Raw genomic sequence first — 23,579 nt, 5'->3', positions numbered from 1 at the left:
AAAATGTTCTTTTATGCATCTCCAAATTAGTATGTATGAGCGATGTAATTATCTTATCTCATTTTACTGTAAGCTTTATAAGATAATAAATCATTCATGTTAACACAACTTGTGGAGGATGATAAAATGCAGCTGTAGAAAATAAACAGGTTCAGAATAAGTTTGCAGTGTTTTCTTTTTCTCTGAAAAGTCCAAAGTTCTTCTTTTTTTTCATTTGAAATGTTTAACAGTCAGATCAGTTACCAATCTGTGCCTATATCATGTGAAATGCTGGGACTGTGCTAAATAACGTGCATAGAGAATTCATATTTGAACAATTGAATTGGAACTGATTAAATTTACTACAGTTTAGGATTTTTTTTTCCACACATCCAGATAGGGTTTTTTTTTAATGCAGCGAGCTTTTCAAGTTACAGGAAAATTTCAGGGTTTTATTATTGCCATATATATATATATATATATATATATATATATATATATATATATTATACAGTATTCTAGAGTGAGATTCATGATGCATTGTACCGTTCAAACTGATGTGGGTCACTATTATACATTTTCACTCTGTATGCTAAGTTAAATGACTTATAAACAATTAATAGGTTTCTAATGTAGCAGTTTTCCATTCTATTTTTGTTAAGATGACTGATATAGTTTCAGCATGACTGCACTTTGCCGGCTGGATGTAATGTGGCACTCGAACCTGAGTAAACTCTTCTTTATCTCCGCGCTCTCCACACCCTTCCAAAGTTCTCCCTCTCTTCCTATTGGCTGCTCGTTCGCGAGACCGGCGCAGAGTCGCGCCCTGATTGGCTGATGGCTCTCGAATGATCTGTTCTGAAATCATCAGAAGTACAAGTGATGAAGAGATTGTATAAGACAGTATGAGCCTCTCGTCTGCTTCTCTTTATCATCACACACACCGTATGAGTGTGTGAAGTTTCTGCAGAGAGGGTGAGTTAATTATTGTAAGTGTATTTTCTTTCTTTCTTTTGTCTCATGTTACGTAACACTGTATGCAATGACAGCATGCGTTCATTTTCTTTAATTAAAAGAAAGGATGATTTTTCGTTTTCAATGTAAGATTTAACAGTTTATTTATTTGAAATGTTCAAATAAGCATTTCTGAAGAATCTAGGGTTGTTTTTTTGTTTTTTGCAATGCTTTTATTCCTGCTTTGTTTGCATGTTTCTTTGTCATGCAAAGTCGGAAAAAAACACATTAACAGATGTCACTAACGCAAAAAATAAGGAAGCAAGCAAAATCTTTCGGTATGTGTATTTCAGCATGTATTTCAGGCTTTCTTTGCATAATTAATGAGATTATTTGAGTATTGTTTCATTCCTACAGACGAGTTGTATTTCAGTGCACTATAAAAAGTGAAAACGGTGTTATTTCAGGCCTGACCCTAAAACGACTTTCATTGGTGTAACCTAATGTTTTCAGGTTGATTCTTGTAATATTACTTCATATTTTTTTGACCTAACAGCTTTTGATTACCTGACAAAACATTTTGCAGTGTGAATATGAATCCTGCACAATGGTGAACAATGGGCTTTGTCTCATAAGATAGTGAGTGCCCTACCTCAAGCGTTTATTGGGCATAATTTTTGGGAATGGCTGGTTTTACATTGATGTAGACTTGAAATGCAATTTAGATGGCACCTTTTTGTACATTAAATAGTGCAGAATTAATGGCAGAAGTGATCATTAAATGCAATTTGTTTCATGTTTTGTCATTTTGATAAACCATATGAAATATTAAATTGAATTACTTGGTCTTACAGTGCAAAGTAAGCAGCAGTCAGTCAGCGTTTGATCAGCGATGGGCGGTGGAGGACAGCAGACGGACCGGATCGCCGGTACCAATGGGAGGTTCGGAACGTACACCTGGGAGGAGGTGCAGAAACACACTAAGTCTGGAGATCAGTGGATCGTGGTGGAAAGGAAGGTTTATAATGTGAGCCAGTGGGTGAAGAGACACCCCGGAGGACTGAGGATCATCGGACACTATGCTGGAGAAGATGCCACGGTGAAACACTCAGCATCAATACATTTACAGTACATTTAACACACACAGAAGAACTTTTCTATACATCACATTGCTGCAAAGCAATGCCTGTGTCTCATAATCTAGTGAGCTACCTTCCTAGGCACCCTTTTTATTTACATATTTTTGTAGACTGTATTATTGTAAAACAAAGCCTTATTGAGCTGCTAGACTTGTGGATAAAATGCTACATAAAATGCCAAAAAAGAAAAATCAGAATTGTGGAAAGTTACATTAACTTTTTATTTTTGTTTTGTGGCAAAAAAAAAAAAAAAGTAAATGTCAGAATTGTGGGATATAAATTTAGAACTGTGAAATATGAACTCTAAGTTGTGAGAAAAAAGACAGAATTCTAAATAAATTAGGCATTTATATAGTGCTTATATTGTGTATTGGTGTACACCCAAAGCACTTTACAATCATATGTGGGCATCTCTCCACAACCACCACCAGTGTGCAGTATCCACCTGGATGATGTGACGGCAGCCACAGTGCAATGGTGCCAGTGCACTTACCACACACCAGTTACAGGTTACAGGTGGAGAGGAGAGAGAGAGCCAATCAAGTTGACAGGGATTATTACGAGGGCATGATTGACATCAGTGGAGGGAATTTAGCCAGGACACCAGGAAACATCCTTACTTTACGAGAAGTGAGTGAGTCAGGACCTTGGTTTAACATCTTACCCGAAAAGATCGTGCTTTTTTTACAGGGTGAAAAAAACTACCTACTTTTATTTCTCCATACACGATGGCCAAATGTTCTGTAGTATTAGATAGTCAAAACCATAATTTGTAGGCATCGTACAAAAAATGTTAATAAGAATAATTAATCCTGCAAATATTAATGTGCATTAATATTCAAATATTACAAACTAGACAGCATTCTGGGGTATTTAAGGCATGTGTTTCTAAGGGCCCATAATGCTGTCTAGGTAGCTGCTTATTTAAGCAGTTGTATATTTCAGTGTTGTTGTAATTGTTTCAGAAAAGAATAAAATAACAATCATCAATGTTGACTCTGTTGTGACAGGACGCATTTAATGCGTTTCATCCAAATCTTCAGCTTGTGAGGAAATACATGAAGCCGTTGTTAATTGGGGAACTTGAGGCATCTGAACCCAGTCAAGACCGCCAGAAAAATGTGAGTACAGAGACTTTACTGAAGCATGACAGCTGGTTGAATTTCCATTAATCTGGTTAGGAGGATGCACTTATAACCACGTTACACAGGAAGTTGAGTTGAAATTCAAATTGGGGTGACAGGAATTTACTGAATTACAATTCAGAGAAAGTTATCAGGTCATTGCATTCTGGGAATTGCTTGCATCTGTGTTTCTGTAAGTCATGTGCGTGCGTAGTACATTACGTGTCGATTTTAAAGGCAACTGCGAACAAACATGCACAACAATGGTGGAGAATATGGTACTGTTGTTGCCGCTGAATAGTTTGCTAATGCTTCTTCAACAAAGTGTGGATTTACTTCACCAATATTAGTTTACTAACAAGGTGACAGCACCAACTACTGGCCTGGCATACGTAATACAGTGTTAGTGGAAACGTGAATCATTTTGAAAACGTTGTCGCTGAAATGAAGGACCCAGATGCAGTAGAAATGCAACAAGAGTTTTATTCAGTGATAAATCAAACTGCTGAATTCCAGATCCACAATCCCAGAACTCAATAGAGGAGATCAGAGTCCAAACAGATATGTTCCAGGCGAGCGGTAGTCAGAATCAGGCGATGGTCATTAAAGATGATAGCCCAGGCAGATTCAAAGAGATCCACAAATCTAAATAATAATCCAGAGCAAAAATCCAAAAGTCCCGATGAACAGACCACTGGCCAAGGAGCATAGACAGTCCAGACAGCAGTTGAAATAACTGGGCAGAAAAAAAAAGAAACTATAACTGATGAATCAAAACAAGAAACGCGTAAAAAGCGTCAACAACAAAACACACTGGCAAAGACAAAGAGAAAACGAGATTTAAATAAGGAAAAAAATAAATAAGGAAATGACAAACAGCTGAGAACGCATACACAACCGCGCTGATTGCAAAGCGCAATCAGCTGAATGCGGCTGGTACACGCAAGTGAAAAACAAAACAATCAACACGTGCACAACCACGCCGATCGCAAAGTGCGAACCGCTGATCTTGGCCGGCACGTGCAAACAGAAACAAAAACAAAGGCTCCTCCAGGAAAAAGAGACAGATCAAACCTGAGCCCTGACAGTACCACCCCCTCCCAGGAACGCCACCCTGCATACTCCTGGTCGAGGGAGACTGACGACGATGAAACTCCACGATGAGCGAGCGATCCAGAATGTCCCGAGCTGGGACCCAAGATCTCTCTTCCGGACCGTAGCCTTCCCAATCCACTAAATATTGAAAACCCCGTCCACGGCGCCTGGAATCAACAATCCGCCTGACGATTAAGGCTGGAGTGCCCTCAATCATCAGGAGAGGAGGGGGGGGGTAGAAACATGAGAATGGGAAGAACGTAGAACAGGTTTAACATGAGAAAAGTGAAAGACAGGATGGACACACCGCCTCTGGACTGACCACCTTGACAATGGAATAAGGCCCTATAAATTTGGGTGCCAACTTACGGGAGGGAACCCGAAGTGGCAGATCTTTGGTAGACAGCCACACCCTTTGCCCACAAACATACCTGGGTGCCACAGTCCGACGGCGGTCAGCAGCTCTTTTAGTGCGTCCCCCAGACCGGACCAACGCTTCCCTGGCCCTCCTCCAGGTACGATAACAGCGCTGCATAAATGCCTGGACTGAGGGAACTGCGGCCTCAGCAGCCTGGGAAGGAAACAGAGGGGGTTGATAACCAAGACAACACATGAACGGGGAAAGCCCAGTAGAGGACAACGGCAAGGAGTTATGGGCATATTCAGCCCAAGTTAGCTGCTGACTCCAGGAGGAGAGGTTATGGGAAGCCAGGCATCGGAGCATCCGCTCGAGATCGTGGTTTGCACGCTCGGTTTGGCCGTTGGTCTGTGGATGGAATCTTGAGGACAGACTGGCGGAGGCACCCAGTCGTCAACAGAATTGCCTCCAAAATTGGGACACGAACTGGGGCCCCCTGTCAGAGACCACATTCTCCGGAAGACCATGAATCCGGAAGACGTGGTCAATGACCACCCGGGCCGTCTCCCTAGCCGAAGGGAGTTTAGGAAGGGGAATGAAGTGAACCGCCTTAGAAAAGCGATCCACAACAGTAAGGACCACCGTATTGACGCTGGATGGAGGGAAACCAGTAACAAAATCCAGGGCAATATGTGACCAGGGGTGGGAAGGAATAGGGAGGGGATGAAGCAGACCAACGGGAGGTTGATTGGAAGATTTGTTTTGAGCACAAACCTCACAAGCACCCTGAACCGACGGATGTCCTCAGCCATGGCCGGCCACCAAAAACGCTGACGGATGGCTGCCAGCGACCTCCTCACACCAGGATGACACGTGAGTTTAGAAGAGTGACCCCACTGTAAGCCGGTCTGTAAGACAACACAGTTGAAGCATCAAAAAAACAGTGCCCAACGAGCCTGTCTGGAGTTCAGCCGTTTGGCCGATTGAATATACTGCAGATTTCTATGATCAGTCCACACCAGAAATGGAATTATCGTCCCCTCCAACCAGTGACGCCACTCTCCCAAAGCCAAGTGTACTGCCAGCAGCTCTCTGTTGCCGATGTCATAATTTCATTTCAATACATTTTGTCATAAAATTTGGTGGAGGTTAATGCTGTCAGAGGGGCCGCTACCTGGCTGAAATTTCTAATTAAACGCCTATAGAAATTGGGAAAGCCCAAAAACTGTTGTAAAGCTTTTCTTGAGCCAGGTACCGGCCAGTCAGAGACAGCTCCAACCTTCACAGGGTCCATGAGATTCCCCTCCGCCGAGATGATCGACCCCAAGAACGAAACCGACTGGGTGGGAAAAGTACACTTCTCCGCCTTCACGAACAATTGATTCTCCAACAACCGCTGAAGCACTCGTCTGACGTGCTGGACTTGCATCTGGAATGATTGAGAAAAAATTAAAATATTATCCAGGTACACAAAGACAAAGTCGTTAATCATATCTCTCAGCACGTCATTGACGAGCGCTTGGAAGACGGCTGGGGCATTGGAAAGCCCAAAAGGTAAAACGAGATATTCAAAATGCCCGGTGGTCGTGTTAAAAGCTGTCTTCCATTCACCCCCCTCCCTAATCCGAACTAGATGATAAGCATTGTGTTGATCCAATTTCGTGAAGAACTTTGCACCCCGCTGGACCTCGAAGGCTGTAGACATAAGAGGCAGGGGTTACCTGTTCTTAACAGTTATGTCATTCAGCCCACGATAGTCAATGCAGGGGCGCAAAGAGCCTTCCTTCTTCACGAAAAAGAACCCTGCTCCTGCTGGAGAGGAAGAGGGACGAATCAAACCTGCTGCTAGAGAATCTGATAAATACTTCTCCATGGCCACCCGCTCGGGTGCAGACAAAGAGAAAAGACGTCCGCGAGGAGGAGAAGTGCCGGGAAGAAGATCAATAGCACAATCATACGGTCGATAGGGAGGAAGAGAGGCAGCTCGGGACCGACTGAAGACTGCATGCAGATCGTGGTACATGCCAGGGATCAGGGAAAGATCCACCTCCTCCTCCTGCAACACAGAACAAACAACAGAAGACGGAGCAGACACAAGACAAGCAGCATGACAGCGAGAACTCCAAGAAAGAATTAAATTCTCAGCCCAGTTAATATGTGGGTTATGTAGAGAAAACCAAGGATGACCTAATACATTAGAAACAGAAGGGGAATTAAATAAATAAAATTCTATTTCCTCCCGGTGGTTACCAGAGGTAATCAAACTCACCGGACCAGTGATCTGAGTAACTGCCATGAGCTGCTGTCCATTAAGGGAGTGAACGGTGAGAGGAGAGGAAAGGGAATGAATGGGCAAGCCATAGTGATGAGCCTATTCAACATCAATAAAATTCCCCTCCGCACCCTAATCAATTAACACAGAGCATTTAATGACCGAGCCATTCAGTAACACTGAAGCAGGAATGAGAGTACGAGAACCCTCTGATGGAGAAATTTAAGTACCGCCCGCCAGAATTCTCCTGTTTACTGGTGGGCGTTGGCTTTTAACGGACAGACGGCAGCAATATGACCATGACCGCCACAATATAAACAAAGCCCCTTTAAAAGTCAGCGTTGTTTCTCCTCAGCAGTAAGACGCATTCTCCCCAGCTGCATAGGCTCAAGGTCAGACGATTCAGGAGCTCGGAAAGCAGAGGAGGAAACAGACGGTTCTGGCCGCATCCAGCTGGTATTTCCCCGAACTTTACGTCTCAATTCCATACGGGAATCCAAACGAATAGCGAGATCAATAATATCGTTAGGGCTGGGCGATATACAAAAAAAATGATATCTCGATATTGTCACATTTTTTACGATATTCGATATATATCTCAATATGTTTGCATTTGCATTTAAATAATAAAAAATAAAACATGATTTTCTTTTGCCCATTAAAAAAAAAAAAATTAGACTAAACAGCTAATTTAAGCAGTTAAAAAATCTAGACCAAGAGATCACTTACTTAATTTTTTTTATTAAATGAATACATGTAGGCCTATATGTAACTGAAGCAGTGCAAATTAAGTAACAGTTACAGAAAGTGCATTCTGTCAACTTTTTAGTGCATGCAATTCACAATTTAAACTATGCAACTGGGATAAGTATTTTATTTTAATTTTTTTAACAAGTTTTTAAGCTAAGAACACAAGTCTGTCAACTGTCTGTGGTTTTAAGAGAAGCTCTGTGACATGAAACTATGTTCTTACTGACACTAAAAACCCTCTTAGATGGGGAGCTAGTTGCTGAAGCACATAGCTATTTCTTATATATAAATATATATAAATGAATACCAAAGACTTTTGCATTTTCTCTGTCTATATTATGGAAACTGGTAAACATATCAGTGAAATTCCCCAATAGTAATTCCAAATGGCCATAGCCTATGTTTCTCTATTCAAACATCAGCGGTCGAGTAAGTGCATTTATTTTGCGATCACAAACGCAAACAATACAGTTGAGATCTCACGACAGAACACAGACCGGCTGAACGACGCTTTCATTTTCAGATTATCGGCGGCGGCTCTTCCGCAATGAGGAGTGAGCACGTGCGCATGTTTGCCAGATTGCTCAAAATAAGCAAACACCGGGCAGAAAATGTATCCTTGTAACAGTGGAGCTCTGATTCGGAGATTTAAACTCTTGTTATCTGGCAACCGCTATCATTACAGCTCTCGTAGTAGAGGGGCAGGTTCCTTTTTTGGACATTCGGCGCGTTCTTTTGGGAAAGTATGCTTGAATTTGAAATATTCGATATTCCCGATATATTCAAATTGTACATCGTCGTCAAAATTATTCCGATATTATCGCTAATATTCGATATATCGCCCAGCCCTAAATATCGTCAAGCAGGTCCGGAGGGTCACGTGCGTAGATCTCGTCCTTAATATCCGCCACTAATCCATCCAAAAAATGAGCCACCAGGGCCGCTGAGTTCCACTCACTTGTAGCTGCAAGAGTCTTAAATTCAATAGAGTAATCAGCAACTGACCTCTTGCCTTGACGCAGCGAAGCCAATTGCCGAGAAGCCTCTTTGCAAAACACGGATCTGTCAAATACTTTTATCATCTCGGCTTTGAATGATTTAAAATCATCACAGCACAAAGAGCGTGAGTCCAATATGGCAGTACCCCAGTCGCGGGCGTGTCCAGCCAGAAGAGAAATCACGTAAGCCACTCTGGATCTGTCTAATGCGTAAGTCTGGGGTTGAAGTGAAAAAACTACTTCACACTGAATAAGAAATGAACGACAATTAGTTGGTTCACCAGCATAAACAGGAGGGGTAATACGTGGCTCATGACCAGTGGCCTGTTGGGGTGCTGCAGATGAAACATTGAGATCGACGGGCCAAAGATAGCGTAACTTGTCCGAGAGCTCAGTAACTCGTGCAACCAAGGCATCCACAGTGTGACGAGCATGTGAAAGTTCCTCAGGCGATGGTCATTAAAGATGATAGCCCAGGCAGATTCAAAGAGATCCACAAATCTAGATAATAATCCAGAGCAAAAATCCAAAAGTCCCGATGAACAGACCACTGGCCAAGGAGCATAGACAGTCCAGAAAATACAAAACTATAACTGATGAATCAAAACAAGAAACGTGTAAAAAGCATCAACAACAAAACACACTGGCAAAGACAAAGAGAAAACATTAGATTTAAATAAGGAAAAAAATAAATGAGGAAATGACAAACAGCTGAGAACGCATACAAAACCGCACTGATTGCAAAGCGCAATCAGATGAATGCGGCTGGCACGCGCAAGTGAAAAACAAAACAATCAACACATGCACAACCACGGCAATCGCAAAATGCGAACAGCTGATCTTGGCCGGCACGTGCAAACAGAAACAAAAACAAAGGCTCCTCCAGGAGAAAGAGACAGATCAAACCTGAGCCCTGACAGTATATGTGAAATTTTTTAATGCAATAGAAAAACTTTTCCATTTTTGACTACATTGCTGTCGTGTAAACGCAAATGATGAACTTCTCTTTTCTAAAATTACTATTAAATTACATACTCATGGCATATATCTTGAATTCTGATGTTTTTTTCCTCAGAATTGTGACAAAAGTCGTAATTGTGAAATGAAAAGTCATAATTGCTTTTTTATTTCATTTTCAATTTTAATTCTACTTCTAAATTCAAATCTGTTCAAACTGAGGAATTGTATTGCTGTTTAAAAGGCGTTATCAATTTAATACTGTGCTGCACAATGTGTTTGATTCCAGAAAGCAGCTATGTTTATTTTATGAGCTCTGGATCATGACCTTCACTTCACAGAATGACTGTCAGGCAGTAATTCCACTTCCCAGACACCCAAATAACAGCTTGTTGACTTTGAGTGTGACATTAAAGCACAAAAAGCAATGAACCGCTCAGATTAACCTTTGCCCGAAGACATGAGTCACATACTCCAATTTGGCTTTCACTGAGTGATTCAACTACTGTATGATCACACATTAAAATTCAGGTCATGAAAGTCGATTCACCGCTGCATATAAATGCAATTGTCACTACCTTTGCAGTGTGAACATGGCCATAGAGGACTGTATTTGTTGTCATTTTACCTTTTACCGTTTTCTCTCAGGGGGCTCTTGTGGAGGATTTCCGAGCCCTTCGTGAGTGCCTTGAGGCTGAGGGGTGTTTCAAAACCCAGCCCCTGTTTTTCATCCTGCATCTGGGTCACATCCTGCTCCTGGAGGCCATTGCCCTGATGATGCTGTGGTACTTTGGAACCGGCTGGATTAACACAGCCATAGTGGCTGTTATACTGGCTACCGCACAGGTATTCATTAAACTGTGTTTAAAAAGAGCAGCAGAATTTGTAACCAAAATCTTTGGATGATGGTGGTGTGCTTAACTAGCTTAGTTACCGTTAGCTGGTCAACAAGGTGTTCTCTTGTAAAGAGCATAACTGGAAACGTCTTTATGCAAAACTCAACGATGTAAATGTTCATGTTTTTTATTTGTTTTGATTGTTTGTCTGTAGTCGCAGGCTGGATGGTTGCAGCATGACTTCGGTCATCTGTCCGTGTTCAAAAACTCACGATGGGATCACTTATTGCACAAATTTGTCATCGGACACCTGAAGGTACCAATATATCATGTCCAGTCTTCACTAAAAATGATTAAAGATGGTTCCAGGAATACAGCTCATTAGCCTAGATGTAGGATATTTTCAATCAGTTGGTTTGTGGTCAAATGTTGTTTTTCAGGTTTCACAGCTGTAACTCTTAAGTTTTCTTGTCATTTTGTAACCATTTCCGTTGAGGTAATGCAAAGTAAACCAAAGCCTCTTCTTCTGATTTTGAAAAATCCATGATTCAAAAACATCCTCTGAACAATAGTATTCAACTAGAAAACAGGGCAGGATTTTAGACATTGTTTTAAAAGTTAAACTTCACTTAGCATCTTAAAAACATGGTCTGAGACGTTAAAAAGTCTGTGGAACAAAACATCCATTTGTAATGATGTTTCGTGTTTTTTAAAAGCAACAATGTGAAACGCTGAAAAGTAGCATCCAAAAGGAAAAGAAGGAAGGATTTCAAGACACAGTTTTAATATTCAAACTTCCCACAGCATCTAAAAACCGTAGCGCGAGGCTCTGAAAAACCACAGAGGAAAAGATTATCTCTTTATAGCAATGTTTCCCTATTATGGGTTATGAAAGGTTCATATTTTAGTTTTGGGAGTCCCCAACAACAGGTTGACATGTATGCAAGGTCAAAAAACACTTTAATTTTCTTAAAATATGCATGTATTTTTACATTACTTGCTCGACGACTCCCAGACGATTTGCTCAATGATTAATTTTTCCAAACCCCTCCTTTGCGTGATGCTAATCTGCAGTGATTTGTCCGATTGGGCTCAGATTAATTTCGTCATTAGCCTGTGATGCTTGATAAAGCAGTGTTTGTGAGCGTAATGCTGCTTTGTGTACAGCGTTACCAGGAAAACCGCTATTTTACCGCTTCAGAAGCAGCACCTAGTGGCAAAGAATGAATTAGCATTTTCGTTCAGACCAAGCGAAAAGACCAAAAAGTGGGCTGGCAATATGCTAATGTTTCATGTTGACATCAACATGAAACAACTTGGGATTCATTTTAAAAAAACTACTTTTTTTGAGATACAGTTTATGAAAGTCAAACTTCACAAGGGTGACACTGAAAAAGACGAGTCAAACTCATCCATTTATAACGACTTTTACAATTTTTAACAGTCAATACATTCTGATGCAAACTGATGAGTTTAGCACATAGTTAGCGGCAGCCAGAGATTATGGTTTATGAAGTTTAAATATAGTTTTTTTTTCATTGCATCACTTTATTGCATTGCATTTATTTATTTATTTATTTTAAATCTCGACCACCATCATAAAGCTTCGAAGAACCAGGACATTTTTTTTAAATAACTCCAATGACATTTGTCTGAAAAAAGAAAGTCATATAGATCTAGGATGCTTGACATAAGTTAATCATGGGGTTATTTTAATTTTTGGGTGAACTAATAGTTTAAAAACGCAACGCGAGAGAAACAACGTTGTGCGACGTGTTTAATCCACTCAATTAAACACTTGGAATTATATATAGATATATGATGTAGATATATGATGTAGATATATGATGTAGACTACACGGTTTTGTATAGTCAAATGTAGATTGACTATACAAAACCGTGCATTTTTTGATCACAAATGCACATGTAAACAGTTATATTGAATATTTATAAGATAAATATATGTAAATATAATTCACTGAAAATACAAAAATGTAATTCCTCAGGGAGCATCGGCGGGCTGGTGGAACCACCGCCACTTCCAGCATCACGCTAAACCCAACATTTTCAAAAAGGACCCAGACGTCAACATGCTCAATGCCTTTGTAGTGGGAAAAGTGCAGCCTGTGGAGGTACGAACACACCATCCGCATGATGCATACGTGAAGAAAATACATGATTGGATCTAATTGGACTCTTTCTGTCTGTCTTTACTACAGTATGGCATTAAAAAGATCAAGAATCTGCCTTACAACCATCAGCACAAGTACTTCTTCTTCAGTAAGTCGCTTTATGGCACAGCATCTACTACAGGAATGTTTACAAGATTCCTACTGGAATTTATATCTTAATTTGGATTGCAAATAAACAATTAAATATTGCCTATATTTAAATATTCATTCGAAATTTGAAATACAGTATATAAATAAAAAATGTAACTTATTTATGTAAAATTTACTATTATTTAAAACTTACTAGTTATTATGTAAAAACATATTATTTTGTCCTTCAGTGGCATTTTAGTATATGATATATAATTTATTATAAAGTTTATTATTTTAAAATAGTTATATATTATATTTCAATAGTATTAAATATATATATATATATATATATATATATATACAGGTGCTGGTCATATAATTAGAATATCATCAAAAAGTTGATTTATTTCACTAATTCCATTCAAAAAGTGGAACTTGTGTATTATATTTATCCATTACACACAGACTGATATATTTCAAATGTTTATTTCTTTTAGTTTTTATGTTTATAACTGACAACTATGGAAAATCCCAAATTCAGTATCTCAGAAAATTAGAATATTGTGAAAAGGTTCAATATTGAAGACACCTGGTGCCACAGTCTAATCAGTTAATTAACTTAAAACACCTGCAAAGGCCTTTAAATGGTCTCTCAGTCTAGTTCTGTAGGCTACATAAACATGGGAAAGACTACTGAATTGACAGTTGTCCAAAAGACGACCATTGACACCTTGCACAAGGAGGACAAGACACAAAAGGTCATTGCAAAAGAGGCTAGCTGTTCACAGAGCTCTGTGTCCAGGCACATTAATAGAGAGGCGAAGGGAAGGAAAAGATGTGGTAGAAAAAAAAGTGTACAAGCAATAGGGATAACCGCACCCTGGAGAGGATTGTGAAACAAAACCCATTCAAAAATGTGGGGGAGATTCACAAAGAGTGGACTGCAGCTGGAGTCAGTGCTTCAAGAACCACTATGCCCAGACGTATGCAAGACATGGGTTTCAGCTGTCGCATTCCTTGTGTCTAGCCACTCTTGAACAACAGACAGTGTCAGAAGCATCTAAAGACAAAAAGGACTGGACTGCTGCTGAGTGGTCCAAAGTTATGTTCTCTGATGAAAGTAAATTTTGCGTTTCCTTTGGAAATCAGGGCCCCAGAGTCTGGAGGAAGAGAGGAGAGGCACACAATCCATGTTGCTTGAGGTTCAGTGTAAAGTTTCCACAGTCAGTGATGGTTTGGGGTTCCATGTCATGTTGGTCAGGCTGGTGTTGGTCCACTGTGTTTTCTGAGGTCCAAGGTCAACACAGCCGTATACCAGCAAGTTTTAGAGCACTTCATGCTTCCTGCTGCTGACCAACTTTATGGAGATGCAGATTTCATTTTCCAACAGGACTTGGCACCTGCACACAGTGCCAAAGCTACCAGTACCTGGTTTAAGGACCATGGTATCCCTGTTCTTAATTGGCCAGCAAACTCAAAGAAAATCTATGGGGTATTGTGAAGAGGAAGATGCGATATGCCAGACCCAACAATGATGAAGAGCTGAAGGCCACTATCAGAGCAACCTGGGCTCTCATAACACCTGAGCAGTACCACAGACTGATGCCACGCCGCACTGCTGCAGTAATTCAGGCAAAAGGAGCCCCAACTAATTATTGAGTGCTGTACATGCTCATACTTTTAATTTTTATACTTTTTAGTTGGCCAAGATTTCAAAAAATCCTTTCTTTGTATTGGTCTTAATTGATTTTATAAATTTTCTGAGATACTGAATTTGGGATTTTCCTTAGTTGTCAGTTATAATCATCAAAATTAAAAGAAATAAACATTTGTCACTTTTTGAATGGAATTAGTGAAATAAATCAACTTTTTGATGATATTCTAATTATATGACCCACACCTGTATATATATATATATATATATATATATATATATATATACATATATATATATATATATATATATATATATGTATAAATATATCAGTTTACTATATACTATAAATTTAATATTTATAAATTTACAGCTGTACATAACATTCATAATTTGAAAGTGTGTTCTATTATCATCAAGAGTCCCATTTAGAATATTTTATCATGTCTGTTTTGCTAATTTCTCTTTCAAATTAGCACAAAATGTGTGGTTGTGTGTAGATTATGATTTTCACAGATGTTCTGTTCTACAGGACTAGTTATGATAGAATCTTCTGTTATTATTTCTCAGTTGGACCTCCTCTGCTCATTCCCGTGTATTTCCAGTTCCAGATCATTCAGAATATGATCGTACATGGTCTTTGGGTGGTAGGTTACCATGACTGCTTTGACTCGTTCCATGTTTATGCAGCTGAATGTGATTTTACAGCACTTTCTCTGCCCTTATCTTATCTCTTCTCGTCTTATCTGTTTTAGGACCTTATGTGGTGTATAAGTTACTACGTTCGTTACTTCCTGTGTTACACGCAGTTCTACGGTGTGCTGTGGGCGGTGCTTCTGTTTAATATCGTGAGGTACAAATAATCATTTCATTTACTACTTCTGCTTTAAACTTAAGGTAGTACCATATTTTTTGCACTTGTACCATAAAATGCCAAGCTTTTCTTTAACTTACCAAAAAATTATCGAAGTCCTATTAAGCTTGTGTCGGGGGCACTTACCATAGTACAACCATATTATTTTTGGAAATACTTTGTTATATGAATAAAGTCATTCAATATTATAATAAAAATCAAAGTACTATGGTTTATTGTTACACACTGCTGTGTGTGTGTGTGTGTGTGTGTGTGTGTGTGTGTGTGCGTGTGTGTGTGTGCGTGTGTGTGCGTGTGTGCGTGCGTATGTGCGCGCACGTGCGCGCGAGAGAGAGAGAGATCTGATTTCTGATCAATGAGTTTCAGTTTTATTATAAAACATATTGGAGGTCAAGGGGGAAAAAATACATATCAAATTGGTGGAAGATAAATTTGGTGTAAGTCACTTTTACCAATCACAGATACCAAAATGTATAGTTTTCATGACAGATTTATTTAAACAGACATTAAATAATGAAGTCATCACTACCAGGTTATTTAAAGCATATGTAATATAGTGCATGTATTAATCAAAAACCTCCTCTCTAGAGTTTTTTTTTTTTTCTAGTGGACTATCGAGCTTTAGAAATTGGTTTCCTGGGGTTATGTGACCTTTATATACAAGCTATAAAGGATTTTCTTTCCGAGGGCGCCCTCTGGTTTTGAGTACAAATGAAAGAAATTACATGTGAGTGTTTAGCGCTCCATAATATATACTCCATACCGGTGTATTGTGACACCCCCAGTTAACACGATTTCACTGTTTAAATATCACGATTATCGTCAGTAACAGTATATCGCGACACCCATATATCAAGCATGATTTTTTTTTTCCCGTTAATCAAATTATTACAAGTGTACGTCACCCAATTAATCAATTTCATTCGATTTGTACTCCGTTGAATTGATTGAGGTGTTTACATGAATCTGAGTGAGCCATCAATTCAATTATCAGCATTATTTGGTGACAAGTAAACATAGCTAAACATCGATTATTGCTCCACAAAGTATTGTACGACATACCTTTTATTATGGAATTACAGTCAACCATTTATGTGGATTTTAGCTTTGACTTGACTTGACTTTGTTTTTATTTTACACATATTTAGAGCTGTCTATGATTAATCACATCCAAAATAAACGTTTTTGTTTACATAATGTATGTGTGTACTGTGTATATTTATTATGTATATATAAATACAAACACATGCATGTATATTTTTAAGAAAAATATGTTATGTTTATATAATGTATTTACATTTATGTATTTAGCAGACACATTTATCTAAAGCGACTTACAGTACATTCCACAAATTCCGAGTATGGGTCACCATACTTGGCTGAATGTCACTTCACTTTCACTTTCACTTTTCACTTTCATTCATGCCACTGAGCCACAGGAACCTACTATATATCAAAATATATACTGTATGTGTGTGTATTTATATATACATAATAAATATACATAATACACTATTATTGTGTAAGCAAAATATATTATGTAAGCAAAAACTTTTATTTGAATGCGATTAATCATTTGACAGCACTAAATATAATGTTTTGACTAGTCGCATGACTGTGGTGTGAATGTGTTCCTGTGGGCCGCAGGGTCATGGAGAGTCACTGGTTTGTGTGGGTGACCCAGATGAGCCACATTCCCATGGACATCGACTACGAGAAACACCAAGACTGGCTTAACATGCAGGTACTTTCTGAGCTGTCACGGCCGCACTGGGTTTGAAGTCTTTCTAGCACGCCAACTCTGTGTTTCTGTCGTTTAGCTGGATGCAACCTGTAACATCGAGCAATCCTTCTTCAACGACTGGTTCAGTGGACACCTCAACTTTCAGATCGAGCACCAGTAAGAAGAACGGAAGTAGTTTCGGTGCAAAAATGGCTTCACATTATCTTCTGCATTTCACAGCTGTGATTTGTTCTTTTCCCAGTCTCTTTCCCACGATGCCTCGGCACAATTACTGGCGCGCCGCTCCTCGCGTGCGAGCATTGTGTGACAAATACGGAGTCAAGTACCAAGAGAAGAGCTTGTATGAGGCCTTTGCGGACATCGTCAGGTATGATGAAAAAAAAACCTTATTGTAGCTTGTCAAACACTAAAATATGAAAAACATGAGAGCTTATGAAATTTAAGACTAACTTGAAACACTCAATGTTTATCTAGTTGAGTTTTAGTCAAAAAATCTGCCAAAGCTCTTTTTTGTTAGTTTTTTTGGATCACAGTTAATAGACTGTTGCAGCGCTGGAAAATATTACTCACATTTTTTTCTTTAAATATCAAAAGGCAGAGGAGGTACTAATAACAGTAAATACTATTTAAACTAATTACAAATAACGCAAGATATGATTTATACTTGTATTTATTGTAGTAATTTGCACCCTAGTTAGCATCACTATAAGTAGTCATTAAAAAAAAAATATATATATATATATATATATATATTAGTTATTTTAGTAATTAAAGTTTAAATTATTTCAAGTAATTATTATTATTTATTTTATTTTTTATTTTTAGCTAACTATAAAAATGTCTCTGTTACTTATGGTAACCCTTGTTCCCTGAAGTAGGGAACGGAGATGCCACGTCGGGGACCGACGAATATGGGATATCGCTTCGATAGACCAATCTACTTCGAGTGTAAACTAAACGAGCCAATGCACACTGGCATGCAATTATTGCATCCAGCTGCCGCTGATCGCTGCGTGAGTATAAGAAGGCAGCAGGTGCAATGCATACCAGTTTTTCGCTCAGCGGCGGTACAGCAACCATGGCGACGGGATGTGGCATCTCCGTTCCCTCCTTCAGGGAACGAGGGTTACCATACGTAACCGACAATTCCCTTTCAGTCGGTCACTCTCGACGCCACGACGGTCTGACAGCTCTGACAGCTCTCCCTCCGATGCTGAGGTCGACATCCGGTCGGGGGGGGGGGGGGGGGGGGGGGAGTCCCACTGGATACCACTGGATACCACTGGTACGCTCTTTGAAGAGGGCCCAGCGTGTTCCGTGGGTTGCTCCACTGGATCGGAGGTGCAAGAGGAGTGGTGGTCCCCAAAGGGTTGGTTCCCTGCTGGGTTTGCCACCACTGTGACCCTCAAATCACCCGCTCTACTGCCGGAAGTGGTTCTCGTCTGTCGGCCGCCAGAACGAGCCCCAGATCGCGGCCGCAGCAACGGGACTCCGCCCCCCTAAAGGTAGCGGAGTCTGGTTCGCAGCTCCGAGATGGTCATATTCCCGCAGTGAGAACATGACTGGAACGGCCCACTCGGATAACTTCACATTCCAAAACATTAATAGATTTACTTTTTGTCAATCGACCTGAAAGAATTACAAAAACATTTAACTTTATGACAGGCTTATCAGATCACAATGCTTACTTTTTTTCAAGAAAGCTCACAAAAAGACGTTTCAAAGTTTCACACAGTCATACTGTGTATAATGCTATTCCAAAAAACCAAATGCCAAACTTTGCGGCGGCTTTGCAAGAAACCGATTGGAGTGAATTAAATCAAAGTGAGGACATAGAGAATTGTAGTAATCTGTTTCAGTCTAAAATCAATCAAGTAATGTTAAATTTTACCAAAAGAGGAAGCCATAATAAGAGAAAAGGAAAGTTGTTACCTTGGTTAAATGATGAGTGTAGGAAATTAATGAAGGAGAGGGATGTGCAACTTAAAAAATCATTAAAATCAGGTCTTACAATAGATAGGCAAAAATTTACATCCTTAAGAAATAAAGTCACTAACTATATGCGAAAGGCAAAAGCAAAATTCTTCATGGATATTATCACTAATGCAAAAGGGAATGGCAAAAAGATCTGGCAAAATCTCAACAAATTACTTGGTAGACAAAAGAAAGAATCAATTGAAGACTTTGAACTCAAAATTAACAATGCTGTAGTAAATAACCCAAATTCTCTTTCAAATGAATTTAACCAATATTTTTCTAAATCTGTTAGGGAGATAACTGAACTGTTTGAGCCACCTGAGAAAATAACTAGACCCATTGATCCTTCCAAGCCTGTGTTCAATTTGTGTGAAATAACAGAGCAGGAGGTAGACAACATCATTGGATCGCTTAAGAGTTCCAAAGCAAAGGATGCTTATGGGTTCGATTCACATTCTCTAAAATTATGTAAAGACTCCTTAATTGCTCAAATAACATATATGATCAATTTATCATTCAAGCAGAGAATTGTTCCATCCTTCTGGAAAATGGCCTTAGTCACACCAATCTTTAAATCTGGTGATAAATTAAATGTAGCCAACTACCGACCAATCAGTATCCTTCCAGTGGTCTCCAAAGTCGCTGAGAGGTGGGTTGCTAAAATTATAAATGAGCATCTAAATAAAGGCCACTCCCCCTTGCATCCGATGCAATTTGGGTTCCGCACCAATCATTCAACTGAATTTGCCAACAGTTTGTTTGTAGAAAAAGTAAAAAGTAAATTGGACAATAGTGCTTGTGTCGGTGCTGTGTTTTTAGATTTAAAAAAAGCATTTGACACTGTTAATCATGAGATTTTATTATCTAAATTGACATATTTTAACTTTTCCTCAAATGCCATTCAATGGATTAAATCGTATTTGGACTCAAGAAAACAGTGTGTTAACATTAACAGTGTCAAATCGTCTTTCCTAGATGTCCCCGTTGGTGTGCCTCAAGGGTCAATACTCGGTCCCTTATTATTTTCTTTATATATAAATGACCTTCCAAACACTTGTGTTGATGTTGAATTTCAAATGTATGCTGATGACGCAGTCATCTACACAAGTGCAAAAAGTGTTCAAGAGGCTTCTGCCATCCTGACCTCCGCTTTGGTCCCTGTAAATGAATGGCTTTTTTAATCCTGTCTGCTACTCAATACTAAAAAGACAGTTTGTATGATGTTCACTAAACAGTCCCGCGACATTAAACAAGAATTAGAAATCGTCTCGGAATTCAAATACCTTGGTGTGACCCTTGATTCCACATTAAGTTTTAAAAAACATGTAAAAAGAATAGAGTACAGTAAAATTAAATCTACGAAATTTTAAACAAATCCGTCAATTTATACCATTTGGGGCTGCTAAGGTCTTTCTACATTCTATGATTTTATCACATATTGAATATTGTTGTAAAAGTTGGACATTGACTGGTATGAACACACTCAAATCAATAGAATCACTCTATAAAAATGCCTTAAAAGTCTTTGATAAAAAAACTATTTCCTTCCATATTTGTAATATATTACAAACACATAATCTATTAAGTCTAGAGAATTTTAAACATTTTAAATATGCCTGTTTTGTTTACAAAGTGTTAAATGGATTAGCCCCATCTCCCATGTCGGATTTCTTTAAATTAAAGACTCACCGTGGTGCCAGGACACGGGCTTCCACTAGAGGTGACTGTGAGGTGCCTTTCAGAAGAACAGCCTTTGGACAAAATGCTCTGTCTGTGTAGGCTTGTAAGTTATGGAACAGTATCCCCATCACTGTAAGGGAATGTTCCACATTTCCTATATTTAAAATCAAACTCAAAGTGTGGCTTAAAGCAAACCAGTTTTGTGACCATTAAGTGACTTTTATTTGACTTTGCTTGAACTTATTCATTTTTGTCATTTTGTATGTTATAAGTTCTGTATTTCTGTTATTTGCCAATTAAGGGACTGCGGATGTATGTAAATTAGCCCTGTGGCTATAATCTGCCATGTTTACGTCTGTTTTTGTTGTTTCAATGCAGATGTTCATTAATGTGCATTGTCCCTATCAAATAAATAAATAAATTAAAAAAAAAAAAAAAAAACTCATCCACGAAAGCCACCTCAGCGTGCTCGACGCCCAGACACGTGAGGCAGCGATCGTGACCATCACCCGTTGCCAGGTAACGACCGCACCCACAAACGAAAGTAAAACGTGAAGCTCTTTTAGAGAAATTTGCTCTTTAGGAAATGCTCTTTTAGTGCTGAGGCGCACAGGAATTGGCCGCTTGCAACATGACAGGGGTAGTGCAGCCTGAAGTGTGCAATCCACTCGACACAGGAACGACCGCCGCTGAAGCGCCGTCTCGCCAACACACGAAGCTTCCGAGAGCGTGCTGAACTCGTAGTTCACAGCAGACACAGTTGAGGAGATCGATAATAACACTCGGCTCCGAAGCGAAAAGCTGGTATGCATTGCACCTGCTGCCTTCTTATACTCACGCAGTGATCAGCGGCAGCTGGATGCAATAATTGCATGCCAATGTGCATTGGCTCGTTTAGTTTACACTCGAAGTAGATTGGTCTATCGAAGCGATATCCCATATTCGTCGGTCACCGACGTGGCGTCGAAAGTGACCGACTGAAAGGGAACCCTGGTCTCTAACAAGTTGTAATAGGGGGCTCTGTTTGTAAATTAATAATCATTTTTATTGTATTTTATTTATTTATTTTTATTTAGCAAATTGCATGGAAACCAATGTGGGTGGATTTAACCCCAAACACACAGTTTTTACACACAACAGGAGAGTTTGTATCATTTACTAAGTGAAACCAGGAAAAACATTGTGGGAGTTGATTTTATCCATTTGGGAATTGATTGGATTATGAAGTGTCAATATATGAATGATTCATACTTATCAATATTCATATTTTGCATACATTCACTGGCAGATGCTTCAGCACTAACTGTACCATTACTCTCCTCTCAGGTCTTTGGAAAATTCTGGAGAACTCTGGCTGGATGCGTACCTCAACAAATAAAACCTCACTTCTGTTTGCACTGAAAAATGAAAAGTTGAGCAGAATCCACCAATCAGAGCAAGCACGTCGCGGACTAGGCGTTTAAAAGTCTCGTAACTAAAAGACCAGTCAATCAGATTGATAAAATGACACGTAGCACGTTTGTTTTGGGTATTTGAAGGTAATTGTAGCACTTTGAATGTGTTTTAAAAAGACTGAGATGTGTCTCGCTTCTGATAAAGGACATATCTGAAGGTACAAGAACGTGCATGAATGTACCTGGACGTTTTGTGATTGCTGGATTACAATCGCTGAGTTTTCGATTTGCATAGTTGCTAGATGCACTGAATATTTCGAAGGTAATTTCTAAGGCACAATCTTTATGGTAGTCACTTTATTTCTGAAATTTGCAATACAGTGATTTGGTTTTTATAAATAACATTTGGAGAAACTAACAGAGGATAATACTAAAGGTTGTACTTCTGGTTTAATATGACATTTAATTTGATTTCCTGCTATTGTTATCCGATTAAACTGATTAAATCTCATCTGTGTCTTTTAAAGAGTCTCTATTGTGATTAAACCACTTCCTGGAAGATCAAAGTTTCTAAATGCGCTTTATACAAATAAAAAAAGACATGCATGAATCCAGCTGATAAATGAACTGTTCTCGCTTCATTCATTTGGCATCTGAACATGCACGATGCAACTGAATTTAGCACATTATTTACATTTGTTTCTTTCAAAAACCAATGTCACAGATGCAATCATACATCAAACCCCAGAAAACTTCGACTCCACTCAGACACGGGTGAATCTCACCGGTCAACATATACAGCTCACATTGAACCACTACAAGAAAGATGTGGATTTTGCTTAAATTTACATTGTTGCACTGTACGTATTGCATTCCACTTCCTTCCTTAAAAAAGGAAACAAACTCAAAAGGTGTGCATTTGAGAAGCTGTGGATAAAATGACATGGAAATGCAAAAAAGGTCCTAAAATAGTTATTTTTCTTTCAGAATTTTGATTTTGAAGTGACAAGTGACTGTAGCGCTATTCTTTATATATATTTTTTTTAATAATTGAGAATAACTTCTAATCTACTGTGTCCAATTAAAATGACATGAAAGGGCAAAAAATAAAATGTTAATGGTCCTTTATTTTTATCGTTTATAATTTTTCTTCTCATTCTGAAGCATGACCTGTACATGTTTTCGTGAGATTCACCCATTGTTTTCGTGCAATAAAGTGTAGTAAGTATTTTCCAGCATAAAGGAGATAACGTATATAACGTACATGAACTGATAATAAAAGGCACAGACAATAAATAAACAATTAAAAAACATATTGGATTAGTTGTTTGGTCATTGGTGGGTTTGGTTGACGGTTACTGTTGCTAGGTGACTGTTTGATTGACAGTCTGTGTGAGTGTTTAGGAGGCAGATGAAATTTTCTCTTGTTGTTTAGTGAGGATCTCCTGCAGCTCTGAATCTCCTCGACTCTTCTGATGGAGAGAGAAAAGACGAGAAGATGAGAAGAGTTCTGTGCTGCTGAGAGCAGTC

General features: G+C 39.0%; 2 protein-coding genes across 5 annotated transcripts in view; one reads left to right on the top strand and one right to left on the bottom strand.

Annotated features, from left to right (window-relative positions):
* Positions 1 to 818: 818 nt before the first annotated feature.
* On the top strand, positions 819 to 22,560 carry fads2 (fatty acid desaturase 2). Of its 2 annotated transcripts, none has more exons than XM_059536437.1 (13): positions 819 to 954; positions 1,788 to 2,032; positions 3,083 to 3,193; positions 10,275 to 10,472; positions 10,677 to 10,778; positions 12,469 to 12,594; positions 12,682 to 12,742; positions 14,951 to 15,027; positions 15,136 to 15,233; positions 16,902 to 16,998; positions 17,075 to 17,154; positions 17,240 to 17,365; positions 21,982 to 22,560. In XM_059536437.1, the coding sequence occupies exons 2-13, from the start codon at positions 1,826 to 1,828 to the stop codon at positions 22,031 to 22,033; spliced, it is 1,335 nt and encodes a 444-aa protein (XP_059392420.1). In that variant the 5' UTR covers positions 819 to 954; positions 1,788 to 1,825; the 3' UTR covers positions 22,034 to 22,560. The 2 variants fall into 2 exon arrangements, with proteins under 2 accessions (XP_059392420.1, XP_059392419.1); XM_059536436.1 differs by having other exon boundaries at positions 831 to 968.
* eps8l2 (EPS8 like 2) overlaps positions 22,178 to 23,579 on the bottom strand; it is a 43,376-nt gene continuing 41,974 nt past the window's right edge. For all 3 annotated transcript variants that reach the window (XM_059536433.1, XM_059536434.1, XM_059536432.1), the window contains one exon: positions 22,178 to 23,521. In XM_059536433.1, the coding sequence (XP_059392416.1) occupies positions 23,450 to 23,521 (72 nt within the window). In that variant the 3' untranslated portion in view covers positions 22,178 to 23,449. The remainder of the gene's footprint in view (positions 23,522 to 23,579) is intronic.

The sequence above is a fragment of the Carassius carassius genome, chromosome 43, assembly GCF_963082965.1.
Source record: "Carassius carassius chromosome 43, fCarCar2.1, whole genome shotgun sequence".
NCBI lineage: Eukaryota > Metazoa > Chordata > Actinopteri > Cypriniformes > Cyprinidae > Carassius > Carassius carassius.
This window is presented reverse-complemented; position numbering and strand designations above follow the sequence as displayed.

Excerpts from the sequence above, each read along its gene's own strand:
- fads2 (XM_059536437.1), top strand. The coding sequence starts at position 1,826 with ATGGGCGGTGGAGGACAGCAGACGGACCGGATCGCCGGTACCAATGGG. Across the intron at positions 12,595-12,681 it reads GAAAAGTGCAGCCTGTGGAG|TATGGCATTAAAAAGATCAA; the intron begins GTACGAACACAC and ends TCTTTACTACAG. Across the intron at positions 15,234-16,901 it reads CTTCTGTTTAATATCGTGAG|GGTCATGGAGAGTCACTGGT; the intron begins GTACAAATAATC and ends TGTGGGCCGCAG.